At 50.0% G+C, this 17,415-nt stretch overlaps 1 protein-coding gene across 1 annotated transcript in view; it reads right to left on the reverse strand.

The window, feature by feature from the left end:
* ABCB7 (ATP binding cassette subfamily B member 7) overlaps positions 1-17,415 on the reverse strand; it is a 796,257-nt gene that overhangs the window by 127,958 nt on the left and 650,884 nt on the right. Inside the window, exon 14 of the mRNA XM_086918402.1 lies at positions 6,045-6,148. Coding sequence (XP_086774528.1) covers positions 6,045-6,148 — 104 coding nt within the window. The remainder of the gene's footprint in view (positions 1-6,044; positions 6,149-17,415) is intronic.

Consider the following 17,415-nt stretch of genomic DNA (forward strand, 5'->3'; position numbering starts at 1 on the left):
GATTGTGTGTCCCACAAAAGAAGTTTGTGCTTGATTGGAGGTGACACAATGCTAGTTCTTCTCAATTCCCACAAGCCTGTGCCCACTGTGACACCAAACCATTGGCAACTCCTCCGCTAAGGCAGAGGAGAATCACCCACTGGTTTTTTCACCAGTGTAAGAAAAAAAAATGATAAAAACTGTTATTTCCTTTTTTCCTTTTTGGTGCATGTCAGCTTTTGGAGGTGAGGCGAGGCAGGGCGGGGCTGACGGAGCCGCCGAGGAGTGGTTTGCTCCCACTCCCAAGTGTACAATGACTGTTAGGCCGGACCTCTCGGGCCGCACACACCAGTCATGCGCACTTTCCCCACTCTCCATGCAGGCTGCATTCCAGGCTGGGTGGAGAACATGCCCAGGCCCCCATGCTCTGTATGAGTGCTGAGTCATTGCAGCTTTGCGATTGGCTCAGGGGACAGGGGCGGCTCTAGGCTCAAGGTGGCCCTGGGCAGGGAGCGTAGGTGGGGGGGCCCTGGAAGAGGGGGTCCGGGCAGGGCGGAGCGCGGAGGCCAGTGAAGAGGGGGAAGGGTCAGGGCGTTTGGAAGTGGAACAGAGCCGGAGGCCACCAAATCCCTGCCAGGGGGCGCCATGCAAATATGTATCCATCCTCAGAGGAATATTATATTAACCACATGGCTGCTGCCCCGATTCCCCCCGGTGCTGGACTTCCCTTAACTGGGTGTGGTCATGACGGAATCATTCCGTCATCAGCACAGCTCAACCGTGACTGATGACGGAATGGTTCCGTCACCAGCATCGAAGGGGTTAAGGATATATATTGGCGTGGTGGCCCCTGGGGTTTGGGGGCCCTGTGCAGGTGCATAACTTGCACATGCCTAAGGCCGCCCCTGCAGGGGAGCCTGGATGCCTCCTAACTGCTTTCTGTTCCTGCCGCGGGAGGAGGAGAAATGTGTCCAGGAGGAGCAGTAAGGGGGATGCGACAAGCAGATAAACTTTAATTTAACCTATCCCCACCCCTGTGCTGCTTCCCCCCACCTCCCCCCCCCACTGCCCCTCCACCCCAATCGGTGCCAGCCGTTGCTGCACCAAACACTCCTGAAACGGAGGCATCTGCAAATGTTCTTTAAGAACTAAATCTAAGCGCAAAACCATCACGCCAAACAACTAATCACCATTCTCACTGGCGGAAACTGCAAAGTCTGGAACACAGGAATCAGTCTATGAGATGCCTGGACTCTCTCAATTGTTTTTTTTAGAAACGTTTCAGCTAACTGGGTATTCAGAGTTCCTCACTGTTGATTGTGAGTCTGCAGTGATGGAAGATGCACTTTTTGATATTAATGGTAAACCCTACCTAAAAAAAAGCAGGGTTACTGTGTGTGATTAGGGCAGGCTTTGCGGAGCAGTCTTTTCCTTTAGCAACAAACAGTCCAAATAACTAAACCACGAACTGCTTGGCAGTGGAAGTGAGCCGCCTACACGGAAAACATTTTGTAAACACCCCATGTGCTGATTTGTGCATAATAAAACTGATTATTGATAATGCTTTGTGCCCACTGTAAAGTGAAGAATGCTTTCAATGACTTGCAAGCATCACAAATGGAAGTAGGTGCCTTCGAGGTACAGTCCTGCCAAGTTCTCCTTCTATGTGAAGACGAGGGATCCCTTCTTGTCATGTTGTCATCTTGATGAGAATGGCTTGAAGGGATCCAATATGGGACGCAGCGTGCCGTCCTTCTTTGGTGTTAGGGAGTACATGGACTAGTAATGGCGCGTCTATTGTCCAACAGGGAAGCAATCTCTTCCAGCAACAATGGTACATGGACACTATTGATTTTGAACTTTCCTGGAGGTCTATTCGGGGATAGGTCCCTGAACTTCACGGTGCAGCGGTGCTGCACAATTGACAATACCAATTCATTTTATTGTTACTGCATTCCACTCCCGAGGACCATCCTTTCCCTGGCCAGAGCCCTGTGATGGGGAACACGTGCAGTCAGTGCACTTTCTGATCTCAGTCCTACACTGGTGGATAAAGAAAAAGGTGACTCCTCCTCCCTGATAACCTTTACTGGAATTTGAAACATTACAATAAAATCCTATGATATTTTGATACTTGTCAAAATGTAACCTGTAAATTAGTTTTGGTAAAATCACCAGAATAGTTACTGTATATCATAGGCAGAATTTGTGCATGAAATTAACTGCATATGCATGTGCTTTTCAGCCAGGACTTAGCAGCATATTTCAGTGCGCACATGCTTATGCCAGCTTCTACTACTTTTCTCTTCCTAAATGGGGCAAAATGGTCTTTGTATGTCTTCCTCTTAACGGAATGCACAGCTCCCACCACCAGCTATGGGCATCTATACCCTATTTAAAACAACATTGGTTGTTGTGGAGGGACATTGCTATGTGTCTATGAATCTCCATCTCAGTACAGAAGAGTTAGACTTTATAGTGAGCTGTCCTCTCTCGCTTATGCTCTTCACACCCAATAGCAACTAGATTTTGATTGCAAAAAACGTGGCTGGTTCCAGTACTAGTTCTTTTTTAAGTCTAGAAAGAAACTTATATTGTTTTTAGTTACTGCTGTTCCATATGCTTCCTATCGCTAGACACAAATGGGACACCAATCCATGCACGCTTGCTCTTTCCTTTTAAGTTTAAATCTTTTTATTAGGGTTTTACATTTATGAAACAGGTCAGATGGCAATCTGCATATATGCAAGCAGTACATAGCAATTATAAACGTGGTTCACTGACAACAGTTTAACTCCAGTCTCATGAGCGCGGCATTTGCGCAGTATGTCCCTTGAGTTCGTTAGTGGGTTGTCTCGTCGCAGGGTGCCATGACCGAGTGGACCTGATCCCTCGGGTGATATATTGGTGGGGTCGGGTGAAACTATTCCCCCTCCATTGGCGTACTACCCTATTTGATGAGTGCAAACATCAACTTGTTTGTGGAGATGTCGGACTTCAACCTTCCGACTAAAACTGAACTGGGAACCACAGGAGGGGATACCTCCAGGGGTAGAGAGGAAAAACGGGGGGGAGGGAGGGTTGGGGGAAGGGGGCGAAAACTGAGAGCGTAGGGGGGCAAGGAGCGCTAGGGGCGTTTCTAAACAGCGCATAAGTCAGACAACAGCCAGGAGGAGCCGGCGCCGTGCACCGCGAAGGGGCGATCACGGCGGAGGGGGGAGCTGGACCAAGAGAAAAGAAGAATAGGAGGGGGGCTGGGGAGGACCCCCTGCCATGACAGGTGATTATGAATGCAACGGCGGAGGTGCCTGCGGGTCGGGGCCTCTAAGTGGGTTGCGAAGGCTGGGACTGCGTTGGCCCAGGAGCATCTTGTGCAGTCGTTTCGTGTTTAAATTTTATCAGCAGGTGTACCCATTCCATAGAGATTGGGTGTTGGCGCGTTCCTTTTACCTCCTCGTCCCTCAGGATCTCTTCTTCCGCTGCCCCCAACTTGTTCACAGCCCCTATCCAGGTCGCTTCTGGTGGACCCGTAGGGGCCCTCCAATGCATGGCTATGGTTCGTTTGGCTAGAAGGATAGCTAAGGATGCAAACCGCCATTGCAGCTTCTCGGATTTCTTTTTCTTATAAATACCCAGGGCACACGTCTCCCAAGTGGTAATGTGTTGTAAGTGTACCAGCGCGTGCAGTATGTGGTGCACCCTGCCCCAGTATGATTGCAGGGAAGGACAGTCCCAGAACATGTGTTTAAAATCCGCATTCAATGTGTGGCAGCGGAGGCATCTGAATTCTGTGTCTGGGGAATATTTACGCAGCTTGTCGGGTGTAAGATAAGCGCTATGTAGAACTTTGAACTGTATATTTTTGAAGCAGGCATTTCGAGAAACTTTTTTGGGGTATTCTAGTGCCCGTGTCCACTCCGTGTCGTGGAGGACCCGCCCTACGTCATCCTCCCAGGATTGACGCAACCTGTCTAAGGGAACCTCGATGAGTTCCCGGATGGCTTTGTAGTGCCAGGTTATTAGGTGTCTACCTGCCCCCATCCTCAGGATCGTGTGTAGCACTGGGTGTGTGGGGGGTTCTCCTTCTCGCAAGTCCCAGTATGCTCGGCTGCTGTCTATTATTTGCCTATGTGTTAAAAATTGCCCCTGTGGAAGGTCATACCACTCGACCAGCTGCTCAAATGACTTCAGTTGCCCCTCGAGGAACAAAGCCTCTACCTCATACACCCCACTGTCAGCCCACATCCGCAGGTCCCCCTCGGTGTAATATCCCTCCTTCTGGGGGAAGCCCACCAAAGGAAGCAGTGGGAAGTATAACGGTCGCCCTTTTGACAGCCTATGGATGCGCTGCATGCATTTGCGGGCTATAGTGACTTGCACCGGGTGTGTGCGGGCTGGTCTGGAGCCTGGCATTAGTAGTCGTCGGATGGTGGGTAGAGGCACCCCTCCGCTATCGGCGATCGTCTCCCCCATACGTCTTTTGGCCGTCCAGTGGGACAGCCACTGAAATTGCGCGGCCAGGAAATAGGATTCGAACGACGGGGCACCCAGGCCACCGCTCGCAGTGGGTAACTGCAGTGTACGTAGAGCGACCCTGTGCCGTCCATCCCCCCAGATCAGTGTTGTGAGGAGCGTGTCCAGCTCGCGGAAGAAGGACCGAGGTAGAATAACTGGGAGATTTGTAAAATGATATAGTAGTCTGGGTACCATTATCATTTTAGCGTTGGCTATCCACGCTATAGGTGCCAGGGGGAGTGTTTTCCAGAAGCCCATCCGGAGCGAAGGCCTGCCAGCGCGCTTCGGTGATTCCCCTCATAGAGGTCCTCTGGGGAATGGTATAATCTCACACCCAGATATCTGGGGGCCGCTGTACTCCATTTCAGGGTGTGTGCGCCAACCTGCAAATCGTGGGGTGCCAGGTCTGGACTGAGTGGGTAGATTGTGAATTTGTCCCAATTCACCTTGAGACCTGATGTGTCTCCGAACTCTTGCAGAGCATGCCAGAGCGAGGTGACATCACCCATCAAGTCTCGGACATAAACTAGCTGGTCATCTGCATATATAGAGACGCAGTGGACCGTGTCCACTATTGGGATGCCCCATCTCTCCCCCTCCCGAGGCAGCCGAACGGCCAGGGGTTCCACCGCCAGCGCGAAAAAAAGGGGGGAGAGAGGGCACCCCTGTCTGGTCCCTCTCTCCACCGGAAACGAGGTTGATATTAGTTTCCCGACCCTTATTCTGGAGGCAAGGTCCCTGTACAGGAGTTGGGTATACGCCATCAGCGTAGGGCCGATCTGGATTTCCCGCAGGACTGCGAATAGGTGGGGCCAAGCCAAGGTGTCAAACGCCTTTTCCAGATCGAAGATCAGGCTGGCCGCACGCTGGAAGCGGTTTGTAACCTCGTGTTGTATATGAAACAGCCGACGTAAGTTATGGGAGGTGTTGCGCCGGGGCACAAAGCCACACTGGTCGGGATGTACAAGCGTCTGAAGGATTTGACTATAGCGGTCGGCTAGTATTTTCCCCAGGAGCTTAAAGTCCGCGTTTAGTAATGAGATCGGCCTATAAGAGGCTGGAAGTGTGGGGTCTCTGTGCGGTTTTGGGAACATCACAACTAGTGATTCGCGGAACGAGGCTGGCAGTATGCCCTTAGACAAGGCTTCCTCGTATGTGGACGCCAGATGAGGTGTTATTTCGGTCACGAAGGTTTTGAAGTATTCCAGGGGGAAGCCGTCCATACCGTGTGCCGCTTGCTCTTTCCTTTAATATGATCTTTTTTAGTATATTATGGAAGCCTTTGAAATAGTAGATGGTGACTTCTGCCGCTCCACGTGATTTCACGTTACACTACAACGACCACCGTAACACTATCTTATAAAACGTCAGAAATAAGAAAAGCAATCGTGAATATCAATACTAATAAGTAGATGAACTGGCACAAATTGGGGCGCTCAGCAGGTATGATACAAAATAAGATGCTTTGCATAAATGGACAGTTTTAATCTCAAAGTACAAAAACATTTTAAAAAGAGGGAGAAATTGTGGCCCCTCAGCGTCAAACATACCTCTTCAGTGATTGAATCTAATGATGATGTTGCTTCGTCATACAGAATAATCGGAGGGTTCTTCAAGATGGCGCGTGCAATAGCAACTCGCTGTTTCTCTCCACCTAGAAATTATGAATGAAAAGTTTTATGAGTTACGTAAAATGTTAATTATTTACAGGTCTATTTGTAGATATGTTTAGGACATTTAGAAATAACACAAGTAAACAACTAGATTATCAACGATTTCTCTAGCACCAACACCATCCCACTACAGACTTCAAATTCTACAACAGAGGAAATTAATTCAACTAAATAACGTCCCTGAGCCCCCCAACAAAACGGTAAAACCATTTTTAGGCTAGCTTATATCTGTTTTGAGAAATCTCCTCTTCTCCCTAGCATTGGATTGTACAGGATAGGACACCCCTCACTATTCCATTAGTGTGAATTTAGAAAACATGTATGTTCGATGAAAAACTATATAAGATCCAAGTTCTAGTTTTAGATATTGAAAATTATACCAATCTTATTACAGCAGGCAAAAAGACAAACGAAATGATTTTTCAGTGGAATATGTGGGCCATGAGTGCAGACATGGAATTTTAGTAACAAATGCTACAACATCTATGTTTGAAGTGCAAGAAACTCGATTTTTGTAGAAATTTAATGATTTCGTTTTTTTAAGACAGTAAAGAGAAGATCTAGTAATCATTTGACAAATACAGAATGGAGCTGTGAGGATTGGTTTACAAGCTCACATATGGCTGAAGTGTTGGAAAACTTTGTAGGCCATATGAAAGAAAAGAAGGTGGCAAACAAACTTGCACGACAAGCTGGTAAAACAGATGTCCTCTTTAGGAGGTCTGACCCTTTCATCTCTAGGATGCCTACAGCGGACACTGAGGAAGAGGCTAACACATTACTACAACACTGCTATTTAGCTCACATTCATGTAGTGTGTCTTGAGCTCTCGGCCAACATTTACATTTTTCGTTTCCGCAATACAGAGGACCAGAAGGAAAATGTGCTGATGACTCAAATAATTGGTGAATTAAAAATAAAATCTGTGAAAAAATAAATTACATTTTGATGCTTTCACTGCTTAAAGATGATCCTCTCCTGGCAAATCGAAATGGCTATATAGCTCAGGAGGTGAAGTCTGGAAGGCTGCTGTGTATCTTTTTAAAACAGCAGTGAAGGATTGAGAGACAGTCCAGTGTGCCACCCTATTAAATCTTTTTCTGATGTGCACTTTTGGGTGACAAATAATTTTTGCAAATTGATAATTTTCAGGTTGCATATGGTGTAATGTTTTGAATGCAGCAACTCTGCTTCGAATTGCAGACAAAAATTGGGAAGGAAGGGAAAATGAAATTTATGATGAATCGCATCAAGATTGTTTGAAAGTAACCCAATTATGCACAAAACAAAGAGGAGACATTAAAGAAATTCCTTTAGAAATAGTTGAATTGACATTGTTTGTCGATAGTTCCTTCTTAATATGGAGCATTAAAGGCCGCCTATACAGTATGCTCAATTTCATACACTAGAAGTGCTTTTTACCAAATGCGACTTCAGCACAAATGGCAGAATGGATTGCCTTTACTAGAGCTTGCTGCTTGTATAATAATGTTGTGTGACAATGTACATAAATAGCCAATGTGGTTTTGTTAAGGAATATGGTCAACTTTTGTCTCAAAGAGGGTTCAAGACATCCTTGGAAGCTTCAATAAAAATAAAATGTATATATTGGACTTGTTAGGAGCAAAAGGAAGCCAAAGGAGATAGCCATTGTCAAGTACACAACCCATAACACTGGCAAGGATATGGTAATCATTTTTTTGGTCCACAGGTTCAGCCGGTTGTCAGGGTATATCTTGTATCTAAGGTGCCCTTGTGTTGTAGGAGATGGCTGAGCTTCGCTGCTATCTACAAAAATTAGGAAAATATATAGAACTGACTGGAGTTAAGAAAAGCAGCCTGAAACCTGAACTTTCTCCTCAAAGATTATTGTGGCTTGGGTGGGGGTCAGTGGGAGTATGTCATTTGTATTGAAAAAGACTGACTAAACACAGTTCGGACATACAGAAGAAGGGTGGAGCACACTGCCTCACATCCCAGCACTCAATTCGCCCCAATGCATCGTGATACATGCAGGGAATTATGACACTTACTTCAGTTGTACTCTTTAATTTTTCATCCTTGTTGGTGCAGCCTTGTAACTCTAGACAAGTCAACTGGGATGTGAGGCAGTGTGCTCCCACTCTCCTACTGTTTGAAAAGGCTTCCTTGAGCTACTGAACTGACAAGCTTGTGTTGATGCACCTACGCCCAGTGAGTGGTACAGAGACCTGAGAAGACTTTGGGCTGCATTTCCACCACCCCTAAAAAGACTTGTAGCTCTCTACTGCTAAAGGAATAAATCCAGGAACATGTGTCTAGAGTTATCCAGCACAGGCTGCACCAACAAAAGTGAACAGTTAAAGACTACCACCGAAGTGAATGTTATCATGCATTTACCATGATGCGTTGGGCAGATTGAGTCCTGGAATGTGAGAGTTTGCTCCAACCCTCCTATTATTTGAAAAGGCTTGTTTGAGCTACTAAGCTGACAAGCTTGTGTTGATGCACCTGTGCCCAGTGAGTGATAGAGAGAGCTGAGAAAACTTTGGGCAGCATTTCTAGCACCCCAAAAACGATTTTTTCTCTTCTGATGAAGGAAAGAATTCAGAAACACGTGTAGAGTTGCACAGCAGAGGCTGCACCATTAGGGTGAAAAATGAAAGACTCCTTCTGAAGTAAATGTTCTCATGCACTTAATTTACCATGATGCATTGGGGCAAATTTAGTGCTGTGATGTGAGGCAGTGTCACCCACCTCCTACAGTTAGGACATAAGCTGCAACAGGGGGTGAACCAAGCCCATGGAGAAGATGAAGATTTCAGCCACACCCATTTCACTGTCAACGACTGTGAAGGACCAATAAAAAACAAATCAGCCCCTGTGACCGCTTTACCAAGGGGTTGCCGCATCTACTGCTGAAGAGATGAAAAACTAATACACAACAGAAATTTTCTTTTTTTTTAAATAATATTTTTATTTTCCGAGCCAGAAAAAAAAGAAAAGAGAACAAAAAAGCAGTCTTAATACAGAGTACAATTTTAAATTGTGAGATAATCAGGTGATAAAAGAGAAAAAAAGAAAAAAATATATATATAAAACACAAAGTATACATTGAAAGAAAGACCATAACAGTAAGCAATTAAAATGTATATATGCTTAAACCCCATTCTTCCACTTTATTAGGGGTAGCCATATCGCCTCTCCACGCTTAGCAGCTTTGGGACCTCTAGAGGCATAAATAGCATTCTCGAGATTAAAGATCGCAAGTAGGCGTGCGAGCCACATTTGAAAGCTTGGAGGCTTTTTGTCTTTCCACCTTGCGGCCAATATAATTCTAAAGACCGCAGTACCGATAAATAGGAGTGCTTCCTCGTTTGGTTTTAAATTAAGTGAATTATCGTATCCGAGCACATATAATGTAGGAGAGACGGGAACTTTGTAACCAAACACCTCATCCCAGCACAACAGAAATTTTCAAATGTATATCATTCACGAGGCTGACGATTCCAACCTGTTCATTGCTTTGAAAATGTGTACTCATTTAGTATATTTTCATGGATTTCATATACCCTATTTTGTCCTAGTTTTTTTCCCCCTCTTCGGAGACATACACGCTCCTACTTACAAACACCCCTTTTTCTCTTTCTCTATTCGGACTTCTCCTGAAGGCCGCTTGAGCCCTTTATCTTACCTGGCTGCTTGTTTTTTTTTAATTTTTGGAAGACCTTTATTTAGAAAAGGGTGCACACAGCTATTCAGCCAAACATCCCGGAGGCATGGCAGCAAAAATAGGAAAACAAACTGTTTCGGCACCCCCAGGAGAGCAGCTCAGGAAAAAGAGGTCAATTTTTAAAAAATAAAACAGGATATACACGGTAAGTACGTAATACAGTTCCATATGTTAACGAGAAGAAAAGAGAGAAAAGAGAACAGGAGGGGGCCGGCTACGGGATCTAAAGTAGATACAATCACCAGGTGGGCCGGGAAGCATTTCCAACTGCAGAGACGACAACATTTTGAGGCGAACAATATATGCAAGCATACATTTCTGAAAACTCCCGATTAATGCCCCACCTGACGAATCCGATGACAGGAGAGACCGAGCGGCCACAGTCCCAGCCCCGCCCAAATAGTCCAAACAGTAACCCGGTACACTGACCCCCAACCCAGGGAGAAAGAAAAAAGGGAAGTCCAGTCAAACTAAAAGAAGAGAAAAAGGCCATAGAAACAGAAAACACAAAAACAAAACACTGTGGCACAGACATCGCTATCCAGGCTTTGACACTAGATGGGCCTCGAGTCGCAAATTCCGGGATCAAAGTGGGAGAAATGGCTCGCTTAGGGGGACCAGACAGATCAGAGTCCTTATGCGATCGGGTAGTTTCGGTGTCATCCACGATCGACTTATGTGAAAGAGCAACCATGTAGGAGCACAGATCCTTAATGGCGGCCATCACAGTTCGCAATGATGGCTCTACTTTACCCCGCACCGCCGCGAACTGATCGACTCCAGACATCAATGCGCCCTTCGGGTCACCCGATTCCCCCAGGGACCGAAGTGCGATGAGGGCGGGCGGGGGCAGGAGGTACACAGTCCAGCAACGATAGGGCCTCTCGGAAGGGGGCCCCACCCCGGCGGGAAGGGAACGCCGAGAAGGGGACCCCCGACCTCTCAGCCACTCACAGGATCATTACACCTCCACAGTGCGGGTAGAACGGCAGGCTCTCCACCAATCCAAGGGCAGGCTGCTCTCCACTGCTAGCGACCGGACCGTTTCTGGGTCCCCTGGCCGCCGTTGTTGCACTGCAACCCGGTAGGATCAGTACTCGAGGTCCCGGCTCTCGGTCAGCGTTAGGCCAAGAACTTCCACTCGATGTGACTCCGGCAATCCGGGCCGTAAGTTTCCCAGGACCACGTCGCCAGTATCAGCGACGAGTCACCCACACGGGGGTGAGGCGAAAAAGCAGGATTTGTAGCAGGATAGTCAAGCAGCAGGAGGAGGTCGACGGAGCCGAGAGCTTATGCGGCCATCTTCATTCGTCGCTAGGCTCCTCCTCCTGGCTGCTTGTTTTATTAATGCTGCTCCACTCAGTCTCCCGCTCTTGCCAGTTCTCCTGCTGCATCCCTTTCTTAGGACTGGCTGGACAATGTAGAGGTCAGCGAGACGTACAGATACCAGCTCTTTACATTCTACATGGAGTGGGCTTTGGCTCTGCCCAGTGGAGTAGTTCTCTCACGCCTCATGCTATTTGACTGACCCTCCAGCCTCCTATGGAACAATTGCACTGCAATGCCTGAGGGGCTATTTTACATCTTGAAAGTAAATCATAACCCGTTCGACTCTTGATCTCAGAATGACTATGTTTTATTTTTTCCCCACTGTGTCAACCTTTTATAATGGTTTTGCTGGCTGTCAGCTTGTTTAAACATTTCAATCTCAGTGTTTGTAAAGTGAGGGTATGGTGGGCTTTGTGTAGAATAACAGCATGTAGTTGGATATCTGCTGGGCTAATGGTGACAGTGTACACAGCTGGATAAGAAGTCCAAGGGTCCAGTCCCAATGTGGTGTCTTTCATATTTTGTTGAAAATTCATTGTTTATTTAAAAGGAAAAACCTCAAGGTTATTATTGACCATCTCTCCCATTCCAGTGTCCGCTAGCAGCATTCCATCTTCTGTAGTTTAATCTGAAGGCAGTCAACACGAGGACTACATTTCCCAGCCGCTCTAGCACTGTCATTTCGCACCACATGGCAATCTTATGAAACATTTAGCCAGAGAGATCCCTCTCCTCCCCTCACCCAAGCACCGGTCCAAAATGCTTTGCATCACAGACAGTCTGCATCGAGAACATCGCAGGGGGAGGGTGGCGGGGCTCTTTGCCCCTGGTCCTGAGCTACTTGGGAAGCCAACACTCCAGTAACATATATTGAAATAATATAATGGGACCTAAGCTGTTCCTTTGAGACACAGCGAACAATCAATCAATCAATCATTACATTTATATAGCGCGCTACTCACCCGGGAGGGTATCAAGGCGCTGGGGCAGAGGGGTCCGCTACTGCTCGAAAAGCCAGGTCTTGAGTTGCTTCCTGAAGGAGAGATGGTCCTGGGTTCGCCGGAGGTGGGTGGGGAGGGAGTTCCATGTCTTGGCTGCCAGGTAGGAGAAGGATTTTCCTCCGGCGGTGGTTCTGCGGATGCGTGGAACGGCGGCGAGGGCGAGGCTGGTCGATCGTAGCTGGCGGGTGGGCGTGTAGAAGGTTAGTCGGTCGTTGAGGTATTTGGGGCCCAGGTCGTAGAGAGCCTTGTGTGCGTGGGTGAGGAGTCGGAAAGTGATCCTCTTGCTGACGGGGAGCCAGTGCAGGTCTCTCAGGTGGCCGGAGATGTGGCTGTGTCGGGGGGTGTCCAGGATGAGTCGTGCGGAGGCGTTCTGGATGCGTTGGAGTCTTTTCTGAAGTTTGGCTGTGGTACCGGCGTAGAGGATATTTCCGTAGTCCAGTCGGCTGGTGACGGGTGCCTGGGTGACCGTCTTCCTGGTTTTGGTCGGGATCCATCGGAAGATCTTACGGAGCATGCGCAAGGTGCCGAAGCATGATGATGAGACGGCGTTGACTTGTCTGGACATCGAGAGGGAGGAGTCCAGGATGAAGCCCAGGTTGCGTGCGTGGTCCGTTGGCTTGGGAGTGGTGTCCAGGGCAGGGGACCACCAGGAGTCGTCCCAGGCGGAGGACGAAGATCCCAGGATGAGGACTTCCGTCTTGTCTGAGTTCAGGTTCAGCCGGCTGTTCTTCATCCAAACGGCAACGTCTCTCATCCCTTCTTGTAGGTTGGTTCTGGCGGTGTCGTTGGTGAGGGAGAGGATCAGCTGGGTGTCGTCGGAGTAGGAGATGATGTTGAGGTTGTGTTGGGGTGCGATGGCTGCGAGGGGGCTCATGTAGACGTTGAAGAGGGTGGGGCTGAGTGATGATCCTTGTGGTACGCCGCAGATGACTTCGGTGGCCTCTGATCTGAACGGGAGGAGACGGACTCTCTGGGTTCTTCCGGTGAGGAACGAGGTGATCCATTCCAGTGCCTTCTCTTGGATTCCGACGTTGCTGAGGCGCTGTACTAGGGTGTGGTGGCAGACAGTGTAGAACGCTGCGGAGAGGTCCAGGAGGATGAGTGCCGCCGTTTCCCCGTTGTCGAGCAGGGATCTGATGTCGTCAGTGGCTGCGATGAGGGCGGTTTCAGTGCTCTGGTTGGCTCTGAAACCGGACTGTGAGTGGTTGAGGGATCCATTTGTCTCGAGGAAGGCAGCAAGCTGTCTGTCGACGGTCTTCTCGATGGCCTTGGCCGGAAAAGGGAGGAGCGAGATGGGGCGGAAGTTCTTGAGGTCGGTGGGGTCCGCTGTTGGTTTTTTCAGGAGGGTGCTGATTTCGGCGTGCTTCCAGCTCTCCGGGAAGGTGGCGGTGTTGAAGGAGGTGTTGATGATGTTCCGGAGTTGGGGTGCGATGATGGAGTCTGCTTTGTTGAAGACGTGGTGGAGGCAGCGGTCGGTTGGGAATCCGGTGTGGATGGTGTTCATCGTGCGGGTGGTGTCTTCGGTGCTGACTGGGGTCCAAGCGCAGAGGGTGGAGGTGGGGGGCGTTGGTTCGGTGGTGGGGTGCGTGGTTGGTGCGCCGAAGCGGTTGTGCATTTCGGCGATCTTGCGGTGGAAGAACGAGGCGAGTGAGTCGCAGAGGTCTTGCGAGGGAGTGATGTCGTTGTTTCCGGCGCTGGGGTTGGAGAGCCCTTTGACGATGCTGAAGAGTTCCTTGCTGTTGTGGGCGTTGTTGTCCAGACGTTCTTTGAATGCTGTGTTCTTGGTGGTGCGGATCAGCTGGTGGTGTATGCGGTTGGCGTGCTTGAGGGCAGTCATGTTGACTGCGGTCTGGTCGCTCCGCCAGGCTTTCACGAGGGTGCGGCAGTTCTTCTTGGAGTTCCTAAGTTCGTCGGTGAACCAAGAGGTTTTCTTGCTGCCAGGTCTGCTGGGAGGGGTCTTCAGTGGTGCGAGTTCGTTTGTGCAGTTGGTGATCCACTGTGTGAGGTTGCTGGCTGCTTCGTTGGGGTCCGTTGTGCTGGCGGGGGGGTTCTGGCTGAGGGAGGTGGTGAGCTGGTCGGCGGTGATCTTGTTCCAACTCCTGCGAGGGACCTGTTGAGGGTGGTGGTGGGTCGTGGTTCTTTAGAAGCTGAAGTGGACGCAGCTGTGGTCGGTCCAGTGGAGTCCGGAGGAGTGGCTGAAGGAGATGTACTTGCTGGAGGAGAAGACTGGGTCAAGCGTGTGGCCGGCGTAGTGGGTGGGGGTGTTCAGCAGTTGCTTGAGTCTGAGTTTGGCGAGGTTGTCCAGCAGTGTGGGGGTATTGCTGTCCTTGTTGTTCTCCAGGTGGAAGTTGAGGTCCCCTAGGAGGATGTAGTCAGCGGATGGGAGGGCGTGTGACCTGATGAAGTCTGCGATGTCTTTGCTGAATCGTCTGCGTGGTCTCGGGGGTCTGTAGATGAGGGTACCTCTGAGTGTGGTCTTGGGGTCGGTGTGTATCTGGAAGTGGAGGTGTTCGGCGGCGGTGAAGGTGTCGTCGGAGCTGGTCGTGATGCGGATGGTGTTCTTGTGTACGATGGCGATGCCTCCTCCAGTCTGGTTGATGCGATCCCTCCGGGTGATCTTGTATCCGTTTGGGATGGCGATGTCGGGCGCTGAGGAGGCGTTCATCCAGGTCCCTGTGAGGAAGGCGACGTCTGGTGCTGTTGTGTCGAGCAGGTTCCAGAGTTCGACGGCGTGTCTGTGGACGGAGCGGGTGTTGAGCAGGATGCACTTGAGGTGATTCTTGCTGGTGGTAGGCTTGGCGGGTGCCAGGCCTGGTCGGAGGCAGTGCATTTGCAGTCTTGGCAGGTGAAGGGTCCGTGGGTGTGTTTCGGGGTGGCTAGGTAGCAGGCTGGTTTCCGGCCGGTGTTGAGTGCGCGGAGGGTGGCGGCGTCGTAGACTTGTCGGGTGCGTTGGCACCGTCGAGATCCAGGGTTCCTGGCGCTGGGCGCGGTCCAGGCGTGGACGGGCATAGACGGGCTTGCCTTTGGCATGCCTTCGGCGCACAATCGGCGCGCCCGCTGCGACTACGCGTGGACTTTGCCATAAATGGAGAGTGGGGGGAGGAGCGAGGGAGGAGCAACTGGGAGGCGGGCGCGGGGTGGCGAATGGGAGGGCAGAGGGTACAGAGAAAGAAGGGGGGCGGGGCCGCAGGGGAGAAGCGGCAGGGAGCGGGGAGCGGGAAAAGCGGAAAACGGGACAAGCGGAGAAAAGGCAAAAATACACAAGTGGACACAAGTCAGGGGCACACAGGGGAGGAAATGAAACAAAGCTGGCACAGACATCGAAGGGGAAAAGGCAAAAGTACACAAGTGGACAAAAGGCAAGGGCAAAAGTCAGGGGCACCACACAGGGGAGGAAATGAACAACGAGCTGGCACAGACAACCAAGGAGAGGCCGGGGAAGCAGCAGTCACGGCCTCAGGGGCGGCAGCGGGCAGGCGATGGTAGCGAGGGGCACCGGGCGCACTCAGGGAGAGCCAGGCGGCAGGTGGAGCGGCCGTCTCTGACGAGGTCAGGTCAGGTCAGGTCACGATATTTGGGCTACCTGGGTGGCGCCAAACAGTGAGTTTTATCCTTCTCCAGCACACACATTTCCTTAAGTACTAGTCCTTGGACCGAAAACCAAAGAAAGGCCTGCAAAATATCTGGCCCACGGCCCCGCAAAAGCTTCTGACATGTCTACTGTGCATTCAGAGTTACGGCAAAGATTGCATTGAATGGCAGACCTAATAACCAACCTCTCCTGCAGGTCAATGCACCCCACAGACCGTGACACCATGTTGTTGTGTTTGAAATGGATCCTCTCAGCTTGTGTGTGGCATCTACTCAGGTCTGCTTTGGTAACGGGGACTTTACAGCGCAGAGTAGGGTTGTTAGCTCTGTGAACCGCAGATGAAAAGCGATCAGTTGTTTTGCCTCGCTCTGCTGCTGGGTGGCTCACACAACCTTCACATCCATTAATGCATCCACTGCTACACACCTACATAATACACAGATATAAGAGGCCACTGATGCCCAAAAGAATATGTTCTCTCTCTCTTTTTTAGGTCGAGCGTAGCGATGAACTTTTGTTGGCGTGTTAGGAGGAATGTGAGACAGCGTTCAGGCATGAGCCTCGCTGTCTCAGATTCCTCCTCGAGGGCGCGCACGGCGCTGTGCCCATCTCCTGCCTCGGAAGCACCACACACGCATGCGCATTCACAGACACACACAAGCGCCCATGCACGCACCCATGCATACAGAGAACACATCCCCGCCGTCGCATACACACACACACACACACACACACACACACTGCATACACACACGCATACACAGAGACACACACACAAGCACGCACGCACCCATACATACATACAGAGAACCCACCCCCGCCGTCGCATACACACACGCGCGCGCGCACACAAGCGCACCAAGACCCCCGCCGCCCCACCGGGCCTGCCCCACTCACCAGGTTCTTCGTTCGTGTCCCTCGGCAGCCATCCGGTCATTCTGGGCAACAGGCGGGTGCCGCGCTGAGACGCAGTCACGCAAATCTTCCGGCGGGCATGGGAGCGCGGGGTAGACTCCCGTCTGCTTCCTGTATTTGTCTGGCCCCGCCCCCGTCCCAACAAAGGTTGCCTGGCTTCCTGTTGAAGCCGGGCTGCGGCGTTTCATTATTTTTAATTATGCCTATAAAGCGGACGCCCTTTCAAGATCGGGACAACAACAGTAACTTCAGAAACACAAATGAATTATGAAGCAGTGGGTCAATAATGGTCATCTTAAATACCTAGATGTTGAATCCGCCTCATTTAAAGAGGGATTATTTCCATTCTTTTGCTGCTAAATTAGAGAAAGGTGAAATTGTTGCAAAATGTCTTCTGCAAGATCTTTTGTCGTCAAGTCGAATTCGGAAGTGGAGTGGAAGCTCCGTCCATACTTTTGATTAGCATGTGTCATCCATTATGGTAAACGCTGGCTCCCCCTCCTCCCTATATCCCCGTGCTGTGCCACAGGTACCGCAGTGTCACAAACGCAGCAAAACACCAGCTGGGGCAACAAAAACATGATACCAGCACCAATTGAATTACGGCGGCACCCTATTTGCAAACGCTCCATTGCAAGCCGAAAGCGCTTCATCTGCACCCCCCACATCAACAAGCCACCACAACTGCAGGCACATGGG

This window comes from Lissotriton vulgaris, chromosome 4_1 (assembly GCF_964263255.1).
Source record: "Lissotriton vulgaris chromosome 4_1, aLisVul1.2, whole genome shotgun sequence".
Taxonomy (NCBI): Eukaryota; Metazoa; Chordata; class Amphibia; order Caudata; family Salamandridae; genus Lissotriton; species Lissotriton vulgaris.